Genomic DNA, 22,882 nt, shown 5'->3' on the forward strand with positions numbered 1-22,882 from the left:
TGCCTCCATTGCTGGTCAGGCTGTGAGCTTCTGACCCACGGAGCAAGAAAGGCTCAGTGCTTGCTCCCAGCACTTCACTAGCAAATGAGCAGCCAGAGGGTGAGAAGTTCTTACCAGTCACTCAGAGAGAGAGACATTGGTTAAAGTGCTCTCTACCTCTCCCCAGGTTCATAAGCATCCCAGCCCCTGGACACCCAACTGATATGAAGACTGAGCAAGTGCTTACTCTTCCGACAACAAGTCCTGTAAGAGTTTATTTCGGTCACGGAAGCAGCCTAACGAGTGCATGCTATCTAACACGTCTGGATCAATATCCTCCAAGGAAGGGAGAGAACGAATCTGCACCTTTCGAGGGATTGGTTGCTCTGGTTCTGGCTCATTCTTACCCCCTCTGCAGAGGAAAGAAGATGAGGGAGAGAAAGGGGGAGGGAAAGGAGAGAAAAGAAACATGAGTCACAAATGAACCCATACTCGGAAACACAGCCTGCAGCAACAGATGGAAATAGCTTGCTAAATTCCCACTGAGAGACCAGAGCTTCCAACCAGACAGATATGATTCTCATAAGAAACTGTCACAATGGCTAAGACTGACCAGCAGATTGCGGATTTGGGTCTTTAGTGAGAAATGTCTGTGTTGAGTCAGCAAGGTAATAGGAACTTCACTTACCAGTGCCTTTGCAACAGAAGCAGCTGTTCAGCATCCTAATGCCAAACATTTATAAAACACTACATGTTTTTGGAGATGTTGTCTCACCAGCTGGCCAGACCTCAGACTACAAGGCTGAAAAGTGCAAGCTGAATGATTCCCTTTCAAAGAAGGAGCTCTGAACAAACTATCAGTATTTTTCACCAGTTCTGATTACAACAGGCTCTGCAGCAGTTTCTTTCGTTAACGCTTCCAATGTGATTAAGAGACCTCAGTGCTCAGGCTCCCACTTGACACTTTGAAGGGTTCTGGGGGAAAACCACACTGCTTAATTACACACCCAAACATGGCAATCTCTGCTTCTCTTAACACATGCAAATTTGAAAATTTTGGCTCAAGTGCAATGCCCGAGGTCAGTGGCAGACCTCAGAACACACTATTAGCAGTAGAACACATTAGTCTTTCAAATGTAGTTAACACAGGCTTTCTGCACAATTATCTCATCCCATTCACTAGGCTCAGGAAATATTGATTATTCGTTGCAATTAAAGGCCCTGACTGTAAGAAACAGGTCAAGGTGTCAGGGTATTTCTAAATAACTAATGATATATATTGCAGACATCCTGAATATCCTTTGATTTTATTTTGGTAGGCTGTGAGCAATTCATGTAAACTCTATCCACCCAAAGAGGTGGGTTTGGTGGTAGTGTTGGTGTTTTGGTTGAAGAACGTGTCTACTGTCAACCTCTGCTATTTCTCAGTGGCTGCTTTGTGTGCTGCTGAAGTTTTCCTGCTCCGTGAGTGAGGTCCTCCCTCTCTTTCACGTGGTGCGAATGTGTGACTGTTGGGTCTAGGCTCCCAGGATGGGCAACAGGAATCAGGAATATTTAAACTGCACCAGATGTCACCTGTCACCATTTGCTGTTTATGGAGCTCCTTTTGACGCTGGAAGAAATAAGGCAGCCACAACTTGTGCAGTTACTCACACAGTTTAAAATGTTCCGGACTCAATGTAAGCTGTCCAAGCATCTACACAGAAAAAGGAGTTCCAGTCCAAATGTCCTCAGTTTTTCTTGTGTAAGTTAGAAATCAACTGTGGTAGGTTCATATACATGAGCCCAAGGTCTCTGCCAGTGTACCAAAAAGAGAGCTAATGCACCTTAAAAAGAGTCAATGCAGATTATCTCCCCCAAGGTAAGAAGGAAATAGTAAGTCAGTGTACTCAGGACAGGAGAGTCACATGCTGGGACAATCACAGGAGATTGCTGGGTGCTATTTGCAATTCATTTTTAAGCAAACTGAAATGCAGTTGTGAGACATCTGCTCTGTGTGTGGGACATCACTTGCGAAAAGACTCCTCAAAAATAGTAATTTTATCTTCTTTTGAAGCAGTGAAAATGTGCTCAGCCCTACCTGGATACATGTCATGCAGTCAGACTCTGGTGTTCGATACACGGGTCATGACAACGTGGGTCAGATCCCAGTGCTCTTACAAGGAGCACTCACACACACCCTGTTCAGTTTTATTCAATTTAAGGGACTGGAAGTACACACAGAGGATGTAGAATCTGTTCTTGTGTGTCAAACCACTAAAACACAGATTCTGATGCCCGCTTTGAGTCTTGCAAAGGTGTCTGTATCTTCTGCAATGCTACCATGGTCCTGAATCTAAGGGTTAAACTCAAAAATCCTTGTTCAACTAAAGAAACATCTTATTCCTTCTAAGAGGGTCACTACTGCTACCTCTTAGGATCAAGATCTAGCTTTCAGAAGGCAATAAGCAATGATTAGTTCATAATCTTGCACTATTAATCCAGTGATGACCTTAACATTAAGATAAATTCTTGCAAGACAGACCTTTGAACAGCAGCTGAGTGTTTTTACTTTTTAATGATCTACAATTCACTTCTGAAAAGTATTAGCTTAATTAATCATTTGTGCTACAAGCAGCTGTCCTTAAGGTAATTTAAAGAGACTAAAAAATAATTATTGTCTTTGAAAACTTCCAGGAAACCTGGGTTTCCCACTAGTTGCGCTAGTCTGAATAGAATCTACAAGTTTCTTTTGTATCCATCAGCACAGGAGCCATTTCTAGAGAGCACAGCTTGCCATCCTCCGTGCACTCCAGAGTGGCATTTCCTTATGCCCTGCACCTGGTCAGCCTCAGACACAGTCAGGAATTTTCACACCTCCTCATCAGGTACAAGTGAAATCTGCAAAGAGGCGTCTCGTCATTTGGCAGCGCAATTCAGAGCTTCAGGAAACGAAAATCACTGGGTCTGGGCTGTGATTGGCATGACTGCAATGCCTGTTCCATTCTCAGTCTAGCAGAGTGACAAATTTGTTGCATTGCAGCCCACACAGACATCAAACAATGTCACACAGTGACTACTGCAAATCACATATATTTTTTTAAAGACCTACATGAATGTAATTGCTGCTTTAAAACCCACCCTCTTTTGTGAGGATCAGTGGATACAATGGCTGTGATTCCTGATCACGGTGGACTTTTTCATTCTCTCCATGAAGTTCTCTCATGAATCTCACCGAGATGCCCATTTGCATCAGTGCAATGCAAAGCAGAACCAGTACAGTTATTCTTTTCCTTGTTTTAGTAAGTGTGGTACCCTCACAATTAAGGCAACAATCAGTGTTACAGGAGTGCGTACATACCATAATAGGTAATTTTATTTATTTTATTTGCCCTCTTACTTTACTAAAAAATGTAAAAATAACTGCTGTTTATTTTCTGGTTTATGATAACTGGGATTTGAGTTAAAAATAAATGATTTCAATTAAAAAGACTCGAGAAACCTCACTGAATTAATTTGGGTGGGAGAGCAAGAACTGGAGGTTGCTGACGAAAGGTTTCACTTTGGTTTCTTTCTTCCTTTTTTTAGGCCTGTGAATCATGATTTCAACTTTCAAGACCTCTTTCTCTGCCTGCCTAAATCTGCAATTGAATATTTTCTTCAGTTATACAGTAGCCTCAGTATTTATTTGAAGAATTAAATGAAATCGCTTCAATGTTCTGAGTACGACTTTCAGGTCAATAACCTATATATGACAAAGGATGAAGATTTTACATAGAATAGTAGATAAAATAAAGAAAAAAAATTTAAGATGTGAGTAAAAGAGCCATAGGATAAAATACCACAACCCCTTCATCTCTGTCAGCATAAGTACTTCCAGGCAAAATGAATGCAAAGAGGTTGTGAAACATTACCAGATGAAAGTAGTTGAGTTTTGGAGGTGGCAAGGTTATTCACTGACTAAAATTAGCCACAGGACATTAACCTCCTGAGGTCAGTCCATGGCCAGTACAGAGAAAATGAGGAAGAGACTCATTAAAAAAGCTATTTTGAGCAGAAACTTCTTTTTAGACAATCTGAAGAGACATCTGGAAGATCCTGTCTGCACTGACTACCCTGGGAGTCTAGAGGAGACTTGCTTTTGCAAACCTCAGTTTCTACTTCTGAAAACAGTCTCAGATGCAATTTACTGTGTCAATAATCAGAGAGTCTGACCTTCATAGAGAAGTACAAGAAAATGTTCAAAAGTTTATGTCTCCAAAGGAAAAAAATCTTCAAATTCTAAATATAGACTAAAATTATGAAATGACACCTGCACAATTGCATATGTGAGCCTGTGACAATAATCCTTCAACAAGTAAAATGTTCCATGCAAAAATCTTGAGGAGGGTAAAAGTAACAATATAAATGATCAATGACTTTTCATTTTATTTCCTATTCCAGTTCTGATAAAAGCACAGAGAGTGTCAGCTGATTTCACTCCATGAAGGAACAGAGGAGAATTATCTGTCCAATCTGATGTAAACAGCATTTACTTCTGCAATTGCTAGCAAGATCTTATAGTAGGGATTTAAAAGATTACAATTAGAGATTTCCCCACTCCATTTGTTCCACATCTACCCATGAGAGTTAAAAAAAAAAAAAAAAAAAAAAAAAAAAAAAAAAAAAAAAAAAAAAAAAAAAGTATGTGCAGGAAACCTCCAGTACTTCTTTGGTTTAAAAAGGTGCCATATCTGGTAACTGAGGAGAGCATGGAAAAGCCATGGGCAGAGTGCTGCCATTATTTCAGGTGAACTAAGCTTTTTCTTAATTCTAATTTTTTTCTTAGCTATTCAACAAACTGTTGAACCTTCTCATGTCCTACTGAAGTAATATAAACCCAGAGGTGAACATGGCCCATAAGACAGAATTAGAGAAAATAAAACAAATAAAGAAAAGTTTTTTTCTCATGGTGACAGGCTTATATATCAGTTCATATCATCCTCCAATACTTCTCAAGAGTAATGACAGGATTATGAAGGCAGGACTTTCCTTATGATCCACCTGGGAAATGCTGACCCTGAAAAATGTATCCAAGCACAATTTCCTTGTTTATTATTGAAGTATTCCCCTTAATTTGATAAGGATATCATAGTATAAAAAGTTTATTTACTTGCACTTCTTGAAATACTACTAAGGCTACACAAAGAGCAAGGTCACTTTTAAAAGCCATCAATCTTCCTTACACCCAAACCACCAGACAGGCATGTACTTTTTCTCACAGACCTCCTGTTTCACTGTCAGGACTGCTGTATTTAATCAAGTCACAGAAGTACTCTCACATCAACAGGTTACAAGGTCAGAAGCAGCCTCTTGGCTTGCCATGAAGAAGGAGTGGGGATTATGAGACAGAGAAGCTCTTGCTCATGGGTGCTTACTTATCAATATCATCATTTTTGTTTCTACTTCAGAGAAAAGCCAAGATGCCAAGAAGGAACAAATGAAAGCTTTCTTGTCAAGAACGTATTACAAGGGATTGTCTGTAGCACTTGGATAGCAAACTAAATATGGTTGCTAGCTGGGTATTTTTTTGCTGATCACCTGCAGGTATCTCTTTAACACAGCAAGTTGCTGGACTGAATGTCTTATTTCAAACAGTTGTTAGACATTGTACAAAGAAAGTTCCTGGGTTGGTACATATAAATGCAATTGTATGAGTAGCAAAGGATAAAAAAAAAATTAGATGACGTTCTGTTCTCTGCTCCTTTTTCTCACATGTGTGAAACCTGCTTTCAAACTCCAGTGTCACTCTTCTAGTAGTCTCCTCACAGACCACTAGAATACCAGAATCAACAAAGAATATATGCAAAAAAATTTTTAAAAAGTTACTTACATATACCATATGTGTTTCTGAATATGTTCTAGCTGTAAAGGAAAAGAAATCAAGGATTTAGTGCTGTAAAATAGAAAAGGTAACTCTGTAAGTCATCCTTATTCAAGGCTTATTCAAGTAAATCCAAATTTTCAGAGACGGATCTATGCATACAACAGGAACTTTACGCTGCATAAAGAGCTGCTCATCCTAACCCATCCCACTGGAAATGACACTTTAATTCCAGACATACTCCATCAGTCAGGAGCAAATCCCAGGCAAATAGTAAGTGCAAGGCTTCAAAGGCAACTGTTTGGGAAATTCAAGCTTTTCTCTTCCCAAGTTCTTCCCTCTGTAATCTAATTGCTCCTTTCTGTATGTGCATAACAGTTGATCCTTTATACTTAAATTGCATTTCTAGTTTTGTTTTGGAGAAAAAGAGAGAGGAAGAAAGAAGAAAATAGGTTCAAACAGATAAACAAAATAATTTGTACATCTGTGGCATGACATTCCTGGATACAGGACTCATTCTAGACTGGATTCACATTTATCATCCAAATCTAAGGACCAAGCAGAACAAGGCTCCATGTAATTTACTAATTCTGCATCTGAACACCAGACCATGAATTTATTTTACTTCCCTCTTTCCCATTCCACACATGAGAATTTCACTATTTATCTTCAATAATGAAGGACTGATTAAAGCTGAAAGTACCCATGCCCACCTACAGAAGGCAAATTCCACAAAAATTACGATGATATCTTTTCCCACAAGCACAGAAAAGAAGGCAACATGACCTTTCCAAGAGAAACCCTTAACAGCAGAAAGAACAGAAGTTTCATATGACATACTTACACCAGAACTTCCAAAATATTTTGTTTTAATCATCACAGCAGAAAAGAACTTTCCTTAGATGTCCAGGGATTATTTGTTATGTGGGCAATGTTTTTTACATTCATCCCTATGCAGCACCCTTTGTAGGTGCAGAAAAAAATGCATAATCACTGTACATAGGCTCACATTTGTGCAACATGCAGGGGAAAGACAGGAGAGAGCTGGAAGAAAACTCATGAGAGGAAATCACAGACCCATTACAACGGCCAGGAAGAATGGCGACAGCTCTCCTGCACTTATTACATTCCACTTCCACAATAATAAGGATCAGGGAGAAAAAGAAATAAAAAGAAACAAAAAGAAAAGAAAAAATAAGTAACAGGCAAACAACAAAATCTCAGAGATACGAAGTGTTTGCCACAGAGAGCAAGGAATCAGAGACCTTTGTACTATGGAACAACAGCTCCTGTCTGGGAAACCTGTTAAGACGTGAGTTTGGCTCTGTATGAGATAATTTTTTAAAGTGAGTCAGAACTTTTTCTAAAAACAAAGAAACAATGGAATGCAGCTTAGGAAAGCATGACAGGAGGTTGGAGGGAACAGTGTGGGAGACAAACAGCCTCCTTTAAACCCCGGAGTGTATCAACACTGCAATCAGAGGTGCAGTTGGCACTCACATATCTGTGTCTTCCAACCAGCACCAGTGCCCCCTGCACACACATCCACCGGCCCAGGCAGACCAGCACAGCTTCCAGCTCTGGCCTCCGCCCCCCACAGTAATTCCTCTTCATGACAATCCCCCTGCATTAGGTAGTCCTCTAACCCCTACACTATTAGGAGCAAGGTGGAGTATTCCTAACACACTGCCACCTCCTGTAAAGACAAAGAAGATTTGATTTGGGAGTTCCCCCAACAGCCCAGAGACACGGGCCTCTTCCTTCTGGTGCAAACTGAGGTACAATCATAGAAAATGAGGAGAGCTATTTTGTACAGCTTCCATGGGGCAGGATTTTAGAACTGTTCCTTAGCAGATGTATGGTTCTGTGAAGATCTGCTAAGGGGTGGACTGTGCCTCCTGTACTGGTAAACCCACATCTACTCATTATTTCCCATACGCCACATGGAGGGTTAGAGAGATTAATGATTTCAGACAAGATGCAGATGATACAGCTATGCAATGTCCAAGCCTCTTTCATGCTTGCTTCTCCTGCTGCATTTTCTGTCTCCATGGGACACTATGCTCTTGTGTGTCTGTGATACGCAGAAATGCCTTGGCAAAGCAGACAACAGCACTTCACTTTCTGAGTTAGAGAAGGGAAAGAAAAGAGGGTCACCAGTTCATGTCTTAGTCACAGAACCTCTGGGCTCCTTCAGAGAAGATGTCAAATGCCTTCTGCCCATCCCTGCTGATCAACATCCTTCAAACTAATGAACACGCAGCATTTTTCTGAAAGAGAAGCCCTGTGGCACATTGACAGACATCTGAAGGTGTATGACAGCTGTCATGGCTGCTGTTTACCTACAAATCTGCCATTCACTCCACATCAAAACCACTGCTGTGAAATATGCTGGGATATCCCAGATATGAAAAGTACTCTACAAACCTATTTCCTACGCTGATTCAAATGTAATTGCATTGAAATGTCATTAGAAGTGTGCTTGCTGCTGCCAACATCTTCACTACTGTTTTAAAGGTAATTAATTAATGCTTTGTTGCTTTTTGTCTGCATTAAAGTGACAGGAGGGTTATGGGAGGGCGATTGGTTTTGACAAGGAGAAGTCTGTATGCTTTCTACTGTGCAGTGCAGGGGAGGGAGATACACAGTGGGAGCTAATCTCACTCCTGCCTTCATTTAAACACAATGTTTAAATGCATTTATGTGACAAAGGCATTTAACAACCCTCCCAGAGGGTTTTTCTTGCTGTTTGCACATGAGTTTGCCAAGTTTAATATCATTTAATGGAAGTTGTAAAAAATCCTGCTTCCTAATGTCTCCTAGTCACTGCAGGCAACTGTCTCATGACATCATCTCTGTAACAACAAAACATGCTCAGATCCACTGCACATGCACAGTCAGAGAGATTTCTGCAGGCTAAGATGCGGTAATGGAAGGAGAGGGAGAATTCCTTTATCATGGTTTTACGTAAAAATACTTCCAAATATTAGACTTGTACAGAGGAAGCATCGAGGAGCCTCCCTCACAGATGAGAGACACACTGTGATACAAGCTGCACAAGCTCATCAGAAAAAGAGGTCTCCTCCCACAAAGAGCTTACGTCTGAATTCTGAGGCAGGGAATAACAGATGGAGACAGACAGGCAGATGGAAAACAAGACAGCGCTGTCTCTCTCCTCGGCACTGATCTCAGCAGAGTGGTTGCCAAGCTAAAAAGTTCTGACCTGAAGAAAAACTTTCTCAAAGTCTGTGGATATAGATGAGGGCTTCTGGGCTTGAACTCATGTCAAATTTCAAGCTTCCCTGTCCAGAAAGGGAACTGCCTCAAACCCATCTGTGCATCCACATCTCAAAAGAATCTTCTTTATCCAGAAGATCCTCTAGTCTGAGCTTTAAACCTACTGTGTAATGTCAAGACACAGGCTTTTCCTGGCCACCGGGTTCAGGCTGGCAGTGCAAGCAGCACTGGTAAAACCACTACCCATTTCTGCAGAAGCAGCTGTACTAAAGCAGCCTCAGGGACCTTGACAAGGGCAAGTATCACTGTCCTATACACACGGGGCATGAACAGGCCCTCAGCAGCCTAAATACATCAACTGGACAACACCCTCCATTCTACAGTGAGGAAATTTAAATGATCGAATAGAAACCTTACCATAAGACCTCCCACAGAAATGAAATCAGGTGGGTTTTCCCCTTCTCCATTTTTGTAACACTCTTTAGATTCTGTGGGTCATCATTAGAATACATCAGATCCAAGAAAAAACAAAATCAGAAAGCAGAGACGAGATTCTGAAAATATGTATAATTCAAGGAATTTTCAGTTAATTCAGGGATAGGTATTTCCACCTATGTGGACAGTCAGCATGGAAGACAAGTCATTCTACTCTAGTGTAAGGTGTCAACGCTAGAACAGTAACAGCTTTATTGGAATAGCTTATGCTGCAATTATCTGCAGGGATCCACCTTGCTCCAGAAACAAAGTTTCAATAGTGCTCATCCATCTCTAAAAGAAAAGTGCCTCTTCCCTTTGCCTTTGATCTTCTGGAGAAGAAAATTTTGGCTGAGAATGTAACTGGTTTCTTCTACAGGAGCTGTAATTCTCTGCTGTGTTAACACTGAATCATTCCAAGAGCATATAACTAAAAGAAATCTCATTCTGCAGTACTTTAGGCACCCAGAGCACCTCCCATAAGCCTTCTCAAACTTTATTACTATTTCACTTTTCCCTCCTGATACTATTCCTACTAGAAGGCTGTCCCAGAATGCCACTGATATGCCTAAAATCCTTCTTCTAGTTTCTAGCCTATTCTCCTGTAAGGCCATTTGACATGCATTTGTTTTGGTGCCAGTATCATCCTTTAGTTAAAATAATCCTTCACTCCCTAGTAATTACCACTAATGAATATGCAGATGACCAGTACAACCTTTCTTTCATCTGTATACATTAACTGAAGCTCTTTTAGGCCATACTATTCAGACAGACTCTTTCAAATGCTGATCATCTTAATACCCATTCCTTGTTTGATTTCACCTTTCATAAATATGGGGGGTCGGAAATACCATCACCAGGAGCTAGGATCAACTTTTAATGAAGAATTTATATCTAATGAAAGTAAAACACAAATTCTTTTATTTTACAGCATGTTTAGTAAAACAGGCCCAGTAAATGAGAGTGGTCAAGGATGTCCCACTAACCGTATTTGAGGTTATGGTGAGTGAACAATATTCCACTAAGACATAATAGAGTCTTGTTCCCACAAATAAATCATATACAAAGAAAGGTAATGCCTGTTTCTTAAGGCTGGAAAGGGCCAGCAACAATAATTCTGAGTACCCTCCCCTCCATTACTCTTCTCAAGCTCCAAAACCGAAGTGAATGATGACAGTTAAATGTGAATGCTGGTTCTGTTTTTGTTGATCATTTTAGCAGATGGACTGGAGAAGGTGTGGGTGTGCTGTGAAATGGCAATTACTGCAGGGAGGGAAATGCAGTTGGATGAAAAGGAAAAGCGATACAAATCAAAAAAGGAGGAATAAAGAAGATAGGGGAAGTGAAAAACAAAAGACAAATATTCTATTGACCTTATATTTCACTATATTTTTCTGCTGAACTCACTAGTGAGGTATTGAGCAAATGATCAGTAACGGTAACAGCTACATCTGTACTTACTGTACCCAAGCCGCAATTTTGCTCACATCTTTGTATAAATACCAAATTGATTCAAGTGAGATATTTTTTAGGAATAGAGGCCTCCAAATAAACCCATATTTATATCCTTTTTCAAAGGACACAGCTAAAATAGAATTCAGCTCTCTCCTCAAAATGAACTCCCATATTCCCAGCTCCTGTGCAGTAAACAAAGAGCTCCCTTCTGCCTGGCAATCAAAGCAAGCAGCTCACTAACAGCACAGGAGTGTGACAGCAGCAGGGACAGCAAACCCAGAGACCCTCAAATAATGAAAATAAAAATGCAGCTAATAACAAAGAGCCATTCTTTTTTCCTCTCAGCTCTTAAATATGTATTATTTCAAATTCTTATTTATAACTCAATGGTTAGTGCTTGCCAATAATTACCTGACCTGGGGTTTTCTTACCTCCCTAAGAAAGTAAGAGGTTAATTTTGATCAAGAAAGGGAGGGGGAGACCCTGAATTACCTCAACTGCTTTCTCTCCTATGCATGTTTATTCCCAACTGTATTGCACAACTAAAAATATTTAGGACCTGTCTCTGCCCTGTGGAAAAACTCAGAACAAACAGAAGAAGAATCTAACACTTGATGATCTGCTCCCTAACATACTTAGACCATTGTCACTAATATATTTCAGAAAAAAAACCCCCACCAAAACAACAGAGAAGCTGGTATGTTTACACCACAGAAAGGAAGCTAAGCTTGAGAGGGAACTGGTGACTTTCGTGGCCACAAAGAACAGCTGTCTCATGTCTCAGGATATTGCCCTAACCTCTGCAGTGTTATTTCTGTGAAATATACTTGTGAAAATGTTACTTTTTCTTTAAAAATCTGGTTTAAAAAAAGTCTTTTAAAGTGCCTAATATTTTTTTCTCCAATTGGTGCTTTTTATGTACTGCAAAATGTGATGGCTACTGGGTTTGCAAATGTAGGGATACTAGAAATAACGTGAAGAACTTTTCCCCTGTGCCACCAAATACAACATGACCTGGATTGGTAATGAATGAAAGAAAAACCCAGCTGTCAGGTAATATTGTAAAGAATTGTGAAGGGAGTTTCAGTTAACTTCTTAGCAGAGAGGTGTCTGCATCCCAAAAGCACTGTCACAGCTGGCACAGACTGATGCTGTTGTTACCAATCTCAGCAGAGAGGCCAGCCAGTGATCTGAGAGTTTATTTATAAATATTTTAGCAGACTGAAGAACCAGGAGGAGTTTTAAATTTACATTTCTTTATACGTACTCCCACTCAGAATCTGTGAGCTTAGTAAATCTGTATAAAATCATCACCATGGCCTGACAATAGGATTTACAAGGGCAATATACCCATAAAGGCACACGCCTCCACTGACAAGCAGGCAATCTTACTTTCCAAAATTATTTTAATTGCTAATGTTTTTTAATTCCCTAAAACATTAACACGGTGTTAGTGAAGGACACAACCACTACACAGTCCTCACCCTTGCAGGGTCTCTGTTGCAGTGATGGGATGTTTTCGAGATGAAGACTCAGTGCTGAATGCCAGGAGCTCAACACTGTGGGACGAGCAGTGCTCAGGACCACAGGGCACAGGATGAAAGTGCACACTGGCAGACTAGCAGCTCTGAAGGCTGCTAGAGGATGATGTAGAGCAAATGCAGGATAGAATACAATGCAGTGATGTGATGTGAAGTGAGAAGCCAACACTTCTGTTAGAAATGTAAGAAAATAACACTGTTCAATGGCAAAGTTTCAAATACCAGTCCTAACACCTGTGACCTTCAAACACTTACATCATGCCCCCAGCAAATTGCTGTATCAGATAGAGGAATCAGACAACAGGTGGATTCCAAAACGTGTGAATAGGCCACTAGCTCTGTGATGGGCTATGAGGGATTTCTCCTTAATGCCCAGTGTTACATATGAAAGGGAATTCTGAGGCTACAGAAAAAACACAAAGGCAATCTGTCCTCATGACTGAAAAGGATGGTAACTAACTTCTTCCCAAAGACTCCACCAACTCCACTCCTTCTTTGCTCAGGAGGAAACACATAGCAATGCCACTAAATCACCAAATTACCTCAGCTGCTCAACCATTCCTGCAACAAGGCGAGAAATGAAGCCTTGCTCACGATGCCTCCTTACCGTGAGCCGTTTCGAGGCATCCACTTCAATCATCCCCCGCAAAAGGTTCTGACAGTCGGGGGGGATAAAATGGGGCATGTGGAACACTCCACGCTTCACCTTCTCCAGCAGTTGCCGCAAGTTGTCGTCATCAAAAGGCAGGGCACCCTGCAGGGATGAGCCAGAGCAGTCAGTGGGAGAATTGGAGAGGGCCAAAGGGGAAAAGACAAGATAAACAGGTGAGGGAATCGAAAAGAGGAAGTCAGCTTATAATGAATTGTTATAATCAGTGAAAAAACCCACCTTTTTATCCATTGGAAAGAATTAATTTCTTAGTGCTGCTGTATTTCCTCTAACATAGGAAACAAAACTGAGGGCATTGGGTTTTTTATTAGACCTTTAATTAGAAAATGACTACCAGTATAAAGTAAAATGCAAAATATCAAATTGCCTTTCCAGGCAAATTCACCGAAGATGCATGGATTCACTTAAATTCAGCTCAAGCTTTTGATCTGCTGGTATTCCTCCTGGGCATACTTTCACAGCAGCAATGTTTACCGTCTCCTTATTTTTAATCTTCCTGAGACACGTTTATTGCAGACATTGAAAAGGAGGTGAACAGCTTTTGAGAGACTTTCAGTAAAGAACATGCTCTTTCTGATGGAGCATTGAAATGACACAGCTGAAAGAAACCCCAACCAACATTAGCCTTTGGAAGCAGCAGACATTCTACCTGTTTAATATACTCCATCCAGTTCCCATGCTGTGGTCAGGTCATCAGTTCCTATTGCTTCCCTACTGTAGCTCACTGACATGAATGGCTTGAAGTTTTTTTAGCTGAAACTACATTTTGAATAGATCATCAGCTTGCTACAAAAAGCAAAAAAAGACCTATCCTTGCTGCAAGGACAAAAAGGAAAAAGAGAAGTTGAAATCTTTAGGGTAACTACCGTCTGAAGCTGATACCCTTTTATAGCAAGTCTGCACCTTCCTAGATATTCTCACTTCCTTCTTTCACTGCCTAATTCTAGTAGGTGCAGAGCTTCCTTGATTTCCAGGATGGTTTGTGGGAAGCTGCAAGCTGTCAGCTGCTGTGATAATGAAGCTTTAAGTTGTCAGCTCTGGTACTGCTCTTACTACAGTGAGTAGTGCATCTGTATCAGCAATCCTGTGTCTATGGTTTGGGGAAAACAACAGCTCCATTTACAGCAGCCTCAGGAAGCCACCCGATGGCAGCCACGACTGGGTGATGCTTACTGGTTGTTCATTCAAGTGGCCTTGAAGGCAAAGCCTCTCCCTGCCTTCTGTAGCCAACCTCCCGAGTTACCTGCGTTTTCCTATCCATTCCAGACTTATAGGAAAATCAATTCTGATGGTTCAGTACTTTGGCTAACGCAATTTAAGCCCTGATGAAGTCAGAAAGGACGCTGTGCGGCATCTTTCCTGAAAGTAACAACTACGTCTCTTTTATTACTACCATCTGCTATCATATCTTGATAGTTTTTGCAGGGTTCGTCCTGACATAATTAACTGGCGAGCTCTGCACTCTCAATCAATAACAGACTTATTTCAATCATTTTTCAGGCTCATGTTTGTATGTAGGAACGGATGAAGATGCAGCAACAGACACCAAACTTGACAGAGAATCCCCCTGAAAATGAAAAGCCTGCTCCTACAAATCCTAACCATCTTGACACATTCTCTCTTCTGTTCATACAAACTCAAGAAGTTATATTAAGAGCTCATTATACATTTCTATTTTATCAGCTATGGAAGTAACTGCTCAGTAAGAGATGACCAGGTGCTATCTAGTGTGACACTTAAAATTCTTCCGATGCAACATCAAGATGAAAAATTAAAACTTCAAAAATGTCAGTGAATTGTAATGACTAAAAACAAAAAAGGAGTAAGATTGGTTTAGGGGACTTAAAGCATCATACTGGGATTACTTCAAGATATTTTGATTTGAGCCATTGAAAAATAATCAGCATATCTTTTGATACAAAAATCCTCTAAAATTTTTAAGTATTTTAAACAAAAATAATATGCAGAATTTTTCTCATTTTACACTGTACATGTGCTTTTTTCAAAATAGAACATTTAAGTGAAGCAATTAAGTTTACTGATAAATGTACAAGAATATCAAAATTTTACTTCAGGCTTGTTACTTTTATAATTATAGATGATCAGCTGAGCTATTACAGATATAAAGTACTTAACATACCCATAAAACCTATATTCATATAGAGTATTTTACCTGCATGTGGTATATGCTTCTATTAACATAAACTGTATTTTCCTACATTATACTATGCAAATTGATAACAAATGCAAGCCTATCTGCCTTCAGCTGGACACCCAGTTGTTGGATGTTTAGGAGTATTATAATAGAACTTCATTTCAGAATAAATTCCACAGAGAATTGAAACTCTGATCAAAAGAAGGATAAGCTAGAAGATACCACATTTTGAACACTTAAAGTATTACTGAGCCAGATGGAAACTAATTTAAACTTTGTACTACTGGCTCAGTTTTATATTCCCATGTGTACCAAATTAAAATGTAGCTCACTGCTTGCATGAAACAAAGATGAGGTTCTCAAGTCTTCTCTTGAAAAAAAACTGTAGTTAATGTATGCATATACCTGCTGAAGCACATATATACATACAGCAGAAAAACGTGAACACATCCCAAACCCAGCCATATTCTGATCCCGTGAAGGACAACTTGTTTGACACTCTCTGTATCCTGGAGTTGTAACCCTACACATCCTTACCCATCAAAAACCACGGTGCAACATCACAACACAGCAAAGAGCATTTATGGAGACAAGTTTTTGATGCCTGTCTATGCTCTCCTGTGCAGTGTTTCAAAGAAGCAGGGAAATATTCCTCATGCTTTTCCTTCAGGGCTGATGTAGAAATAAGAGGAAAGGATGCCACTGAGAGATCCAAAAATAGAGGACTAAAAAAACCCATCTGTACATGATGTCAATAGAATTGCCATTAAATACAGCAGCACTTTCAGATTCTTCTTGTCTTTTAAAGGCTAGTGCAAGGAAGATGACTCACCACTAGCAACGCAAACAAAATGACTCCGCAGCTCCAGACGTCTGCTTTCCTTCCATCATATTTTTCTCCCTGCGCAGCAATGACACAGAGGTTCAAAAGACCAATCACTGGTAAATAAAGTAATTATCTTTGAAGAACAAGAGAGGGGAGAATGGGAAACCCCACCTTTCAATTCAGCTACCTGCTTCCCAAGGTGGCCTTCCCAACTAGGAGGAAGCCACTACAGAGCTGGCTAATTGAATTTCAGTGAACATCAGCTTGCAGTCTTATCTGGGATCTGTGAGAAAAGGCTCAGAAGTGGAAGCAGGGCAGGAATGGTTGACAACTCACAAATTACCAGCTCTGGCATTTAAACAGAGTAACAGGTGCATTAAGGACACCAAGAAGGTGTGTTTCTCTACCCTGGTTCTTCAGGGAGCTTGCCACCAGCCATGTTATTTGCAAACTCATAGTGTTGTCTGGACAATCTCTCCTGTGTGCTTCCTATTTGTTACAGTAGAGACATGCTTTGGAAGAGGGAAATCCTGGGCACTGAAATCTTGGATACTTATTTTCAGAGGAAAAAGGGAAAGCAGAGGGGAAGAATATTTTTCAGTGGAAACCAACATTACTGACAGTCAACCCTAGCTCTTCTATTGAGATGACAGCTACATCAAAGACAGGAAAGCTGAGGGAACTACGTCCCTTGGGTCAAAAGATCAAATTAAGCCAGGCTCCTGTACTTCTGTCTGCTCACATGGTGCAAAAGGTATTGTGAGAATAACACACAATTATTTCCCAATGTGGCTCCATTCAGGGCTGAGCCAAACAAACAAAACTCTATTTAGGTTGCTTGTATCATTTTCTTTCCCTCTGCCTTGGGCAGATTTCTTTTACAGAGGATCTATCTGTGTACTTGCAATGCGGGGCACTTCAAAAAAGGTATTTATGTACTAATATTGACTAACTTACCCGAATGACTTCAGGACAAGCATAATGTGGTGATCTGAAAGACAAAACACAGTCAAATGAGCATGTAACAGTCTGGTATTTATGGTTATGTGCATTTCCATTTTGTTCAGAATGATGATAGACTTATACAGAATACAAGCGTGCAAACCAGCACATTTTTCCTTACCTCAACAAGAACACATTTCTAACGAGCTGAGAAAACGGTCAGGAACTAGCATAATTTTAAACTCTACGGCCCTGCTATGAATTTCTTCAAAGTGAGGAATGAAGGGAAGACTAGGAATATTCTGTGAGAACAGAATCCCAGCTCTCTAATCCCACTCTTTAACTTGGCCTCGTATTTAATTAAAAGGAAGGCCCACACTGCAAGCCTTTTACAGGAAAAAAGACAGATGCATCCCTAAACCATGTCTGCTATCTCTTCTGCTAAGATGACTCTCATTTATACCAGTGGTCACAAAAGCTGCCAATACATGATTGCAACATGCCTTTTTTTTGCTTTAAAAAACCAAAAATGGATGGACAGTAGCACTGTTACCTAGTGAGTTAATATATTCTTTTCACATCCTTCTACCCATATATCTCTTGTTTGATTCCTGGCTGAGAAGAGTTAATTACTTCAACTTGCCAGGTAATAATTTTAATTCCTAAAGATTATAGCCATGGCTATTTATTTTATAGCCTTCATTAAAGCAACTTGACAAGTAAAAGGGATGCAAACTGTCTGAAACCCGTGTGCAAATCATGCTATTGTTTATACTGACACCTCCCAGCAGTCCCTGAGCCTGTCTTCATTTGTGCATGTGTTTCTTGTGACAAATGCAATCATGGCTGGGCAATACCTGTCTCGCAAAGTAATGAGCAAACCAGAAGCACAGCGAGGTTAGCTTTGTGCTAGGATGCTGTATTAATGCCCACTGAGACAGCCCATTAATTGAATTTCCATACACACCGCGCTTATCTTATGGCAAAATATCATCCCATGGGCATGGAATGCCCTGATTTGGTATCACAGCTTTTGGCAGAGCATGACAATAAACTCAGGGTACACTTGGGAGTGCATCTATCTTGACAGCAAAGCTTCCGTGAGGAGCGAGAAATGCAGTTGATCCCTCACAAATTTCAGGAAAAGTGAAAAAGTGAAAAGCTTAATCCAATATTTAATACAACGCCCACCCCAGGCCCATTTAAGAGATGGGCTATGCACAGGTATTCCAACCAGTCTGTCTGCTCAGTAGTGCCTTAGTTTAGACTATATTTTAAAAATCGTGGTTCAAGAGTCAAAACAGATAATGAAAGCCAGAGCCTCCCTCAGAGCTATCGTTGCTCACTGGAAGACCAGAAAGAATGGACTTTTGTCTAGTGAGTAGGACAGACTACCCAGGCTCTCTGTGTAGCTCTGTCACTGACAGCCACAGAAACATGGACAAGGTTACTTAACCTTTTTAAAAGCTGCAGCTGGCCTGTTTGAAAAGGGTGACCATAACCTCACCACGAGCCTACTCCTCTGACTAAATCAAAAGCAATGCCACAACAGCTTTCACACCCCGAGAGAAAGTGAGGCCACAGTGAGACTCTGAATTGCTTAATGTTATGTCCATGTTCCCAAACTTCCAAAATATATTGTTTCCTGTGAATTTGCCACTTTATAGCAAACCAAGAGCTGTACTATGCCTATTCTTTCCAAAATCCCAAAGTATAAACCACAAAAGTCACAACACTGGACTAACACATGATTTTGTAAGCTTCTGGAAGACAAATTGTTCTTGAGAGAGTGCTTGACTAGTGATGTTGTCTTTTTCTCATATCTGACAGTGGTGTAGAGTGTACAGGTCATCCCTAAGGCACACATAATGCACAAGTAAGGAGCAGCACCACAATTGGGACTGCACAGCCCAGGCCTGACAAGTAGAACTCTCACTAGTGCTGGACTGCTTACACACAACACTGAAGGAGGGCAGTGTGGGAACTGTAGGGAACATAGTAGTGCAACTGGAATTTGGGGAAAAAACCCCATATGGTAGCAAAAAGAGCACAGAACTTACAAAGATCAAGGATATTTGCTCAGTTTACTCACCTCAGAACAGAAAGACCAGTTCTAACATGTTCTGTTCAACTGTTCAACATTAGGTTTCTGGGAAAATATAGTGGGGGGGGGGGGGGAAAGGAATGCAGACACATTCTAGGTAACTGTTGAGCTCCCATCTCTTAGCATGTTTGAGTTTCTCACTCTTGCATGTGCTTCAGGTTCTGCATGGTACAGCTGCCTCTCTGTGTGAGTCATGAACACACACAGTACATTAAATGCCTACTACAGGTGGTGCCTGTGGCTGACCTAGAAACTTTAGCCAGACCTCTCAAATCCCACATGGTATCCTGTACAGTTCAGCAATATCCTTCAGTACAATCCTTTCTGGATGGCAATGGCACTGGGGTGCACTGTAAGAGTCAGTATCTCAATTTGCAGAGTGTTCCTGATTTTTTATTTGTATTTTGTAACTCCGACAAGGATTTCACAAGTCTTAATTGTGGGTGCTGAGCAGTGCAACCACCTTGAAAGTTTACTGTGCTAACACCCTTGAAAAGAAGAATGTAAGTGTTGTGAAGAACTCCAGGGACATACATAGGTATTTATGTGTCCCACTAGCAAATCCCCTTAAAGTGTTCTCCTTCCTGAGGTCTGCTGAACTGCAGTGCAACGTGCCATAGATCTTAAAAGGCACCAGAGAAATCCTGCAAAAGTCTTAAGAGACTGGGTGGAGAAAATGTTATAATAAATCCTTTGAACAAGTTGAATTGATTTGATCATTCAACAGCTGCATTGCAACTGCCCAGAGAGCACAGGTTTCTGGCATTGCCATTCTGAATTCTTGCCAGCACACACTAGCTAGATATCTGCAGCATTATCTTGGCCAACAGCTTTAAAAGGGATCCTCCAGTCAGCCAGAATCCATAAAAAACTAATTTCCATGCTACCAATCACGAAGCAACTTCAACTGCTGTAAAGACAAAACTCAGATTTAATCAAAAATCTATTTATCTTTCTACAGAGTCATGAATATTTCTTTGGCTCTTATCACTAATTATTCAATACAGAGGTGTCAAGAGCAACATTCCCTGTCTCTTCCCCTAGGCCACCTCCTCATCACTCTGCTACATCTCTGTGCAGCAAAAGCCCCAGTCTGCCCTTGATAACAAACAAATATATCGCTCAGCAAGATCAAGAAACAGTTGCTGCCTGCGGGTAGTGCTGCAAAAAAGCAGCGATGTTGGCAGTGTTTATTTCCATGGTGAGGTGAATTTTCCAGGGCTAGTCTGCCCAGGGCAGGAAGGGCTCTCTGAATGGTCAGTCACAGCTGTGACTCTAGGACACAATAATCTTAAGGGTCTTTGGGGACCTTAGAGCATTTACGTGGGATTTAAACCAGAGGAAATAAGAGAGCGATGGTGAAATCCAGGACAGCACTGACAGCTAAGACAGGTCTTCAGAAAGAAATGTATATATCCTTGATGTATCTTTTCTGAATTTCATCTGAGAAATTAGAAAAGGAGTTCTTGATCTGTGCACATGAAGATACTGTGCAGCTGCAGTAGATCTGAGACAACCAGGGCCGTATCTTCAGCGCAGATGTGATGTGCATGTGAGTTACAGGTTTTGTTACGTAGGTAAGAGAGACCTGCACTGCACACACACAGATCCATTGGGTATATATGGTTTACCTGGAACACACAGTAACTGCCTTGCCAGAGTAGTGGTTGGTTGATCAAGAAGGACAGGAAAAGCTGTGTGATCCTACTCCAAAGTGTGACAAATCATGTGTTACGCTGTCTGGTGGGTTCCCAAGCCCCAGTATAGATGAGTGTCCATGCCTCAGTCCCTTGGCCCCATGCCTTACAATGGTACTATTTGGGGAAGAAGAAAAGCTTCTTTGAGGGCCATCCTTTAGGCCTCACAGACAGAGGTAGAGTTTCTGCAGAGAGGGAGGAACAAGAAGTCTCCTTTCCTCTGTTTTTATTATGCATGAAGTTACCTTGGTATAGGATGTTGTAGAGCTGCAGAGAAATCTTCACACATCTGGCTATTTTTGCTGTTGCTTGATTCTTTCTTTCCCTTCTCTTAATCACTGTCTCCAAGCTGGCTTTCACAGGCAGGAGTTACCCACTAGAGCAAAAGGCTGCCTCTGCTTTCCCCCCATGCTGGGTAGCAAAGGGCTGAGATGAAGGGGAAGACCAGAGAAGCAGCAAAATAGATCAAGGGAATTCAGGTGAAGGACACTGGCATTCTGAGTAGAGAAAGTGACAGCCACAGAGAAAAGAGAGGCAGGGAGACACTGACAAAAGGCTCCAGCAGCAGTGGGTAGTTCAGGCTGCAGTGAAGCCAGGAGCTGCAGCTAAAGCTGTAATTAAAGTAGCAGGCGTAGTCAAGGCTGAGTGCTATATTGCCATTAAAGCTTTAACTCAGTCATTTACTTTTGGATGAGAAAACTCAGCATCTAGCCCTCACCTATCTTACAGTTCCTCGAGTGCAATTACATTTTTGGGGAATCTGCAAATCAGTTCATTAATTATCAGTTCAAATTTTTAAATCATGAAACCTTTAGGAGGTTTTAATTTAAAAAATTACCCAGACCCTTGTATTAGAAGGGCATAAAGACTGCCAAATTAGATATCCAAAAGTTAAGAACTGGTAAAGAAAAGGTTGAAAATGTTACACTGTACTCTGCAGGTAAGTCAGGTGAATGTGTTGCTGTGCCCAATGCCTCTTTTCTACTTGTGACTGAAGCTGGGAAGTCTGTAGCAATGTGAGGGAACTTTAGCATCAATAATGAGAAGCTTGCAAGCATGCAGCTGACTGACACATGGGAGAATCAAACTCTGTCCCAGCCAGAGGATCCTTCTGTGAAAGAAAATGAACCGGTGCCTTAAACTGAGATGTCCACAGGTAATTATCAGTTGCATGTCCTCCAGTTTTCAGAATCACAGTGCTACACATCCAAGTTTGATTTCCAGCATTTATAAGCATGTGGAGCAGCAGTTGCACTTGGTAGGCACTGTGCTCTCCCAGTAAAGGACTGTTATCAAGCACCAGGTACCCTGAGGGCCCCAGGAGCATACAACTGTACACTCAAAACTGGCTGACAATTTTGAGTTTCATTTTGCAGAATCCTGTGTCCTCATAAAAATGGACATAACCAGATCAATGTGGCAAACATATATGAAAACAGTATAATTAATATTTGCAAACCTCAGACACAGTGATAAAATTCCTCCTAGTGTTCATAGCAAGGCTTGAATGCAGTGAGCAGAAGTTATAAATGGATCCATAAAATGAAAGATGAGGAAAACCCAAACATTAAATAGCTGTTTACTCACAAAAACACACCATCTAATCATCAAATGAGGCAAAGATTTGTTGAAAAAAACCCTGTAAAAGCTCGTACTTAATGGGTATATCCTAATGTGCACAGGCTCTGTAAATGTTACACTGCCAGTCTGAAGAAAAGCACATCTTAAATTCTCAGGGATTGATTTTGCAGAATCCAAGCTCTTTTAACATGCCTTTTGATGTATTATAGGTGATGCTGGTACCAATGCTCATTAATAAGGTTGTCTGGTATTTCCCTTTATAATCCTCAGTTTAAGTTCCTTGCTACTTACTATCAATATAACTGCAATTTCTTTGCTTTTTGTCTGTCTCAGACTGGTTTCATGTTTTTTATGCATGCTGTGTATGGGTTGAATCATT

General features: G+C 40.7%; 1 protein-coding gene across 12 annotated transcripts in view; it reads right to left on the bottom strand.

Annotated features, from left to right (window-relative positions):
- BRSK2 (BR serine/threonine kinase 2) overlaps positions 1–22,882 on the bottom strand; it is a 304,023-nt gene that overhangs the window by 52,904 nt on the left and 228,237 nt on the right. For 11 of the 12 annotated variants that reach the window (XM_063398200.1, XM_063398205.1, XM_063398204.1 and 8 more), the window contains exons 6-10: positions 17,137–17,170; positions 16,186–16,254; positions 13,136–13,282; positions 5,831–5,862; positions 227–391 (exon numbers count right to left, since the gene is read on the bottom strand). In XM_063398200.1, the coding sequence (XP_063254270.1) occupies positions 227–391; positions 5,831–5,862; positions 13,136–13,282; positions 16,186–16,254; positions 17,137–17,170 (447 nt within the window). The remainder of the gene's footprint in view (positions 1–226; positions 392–5,830; positions 5,863–13,135; positions 13,283–16,185; positions 16,255–17,136; positions 17,171–22,882) is intronic. The other variant, XM_063398199.1, reaches the window with a different exon arrangement.

The sequence above is a fragment of the Prinia subflava genome, chromosome 5 (genome assembly GCF_021018805.1).
Source record: "Prinia subflava isolate CZ2003 ecotype Zambia chromosome 5, Cam_Psub_1.2, whole genome shotgun sequence".
NCBI lineage: Eukaryota > Metazoa > Chordata > Aves > Passeriformes > Cisticolidae > Prinia > Prinia subflava.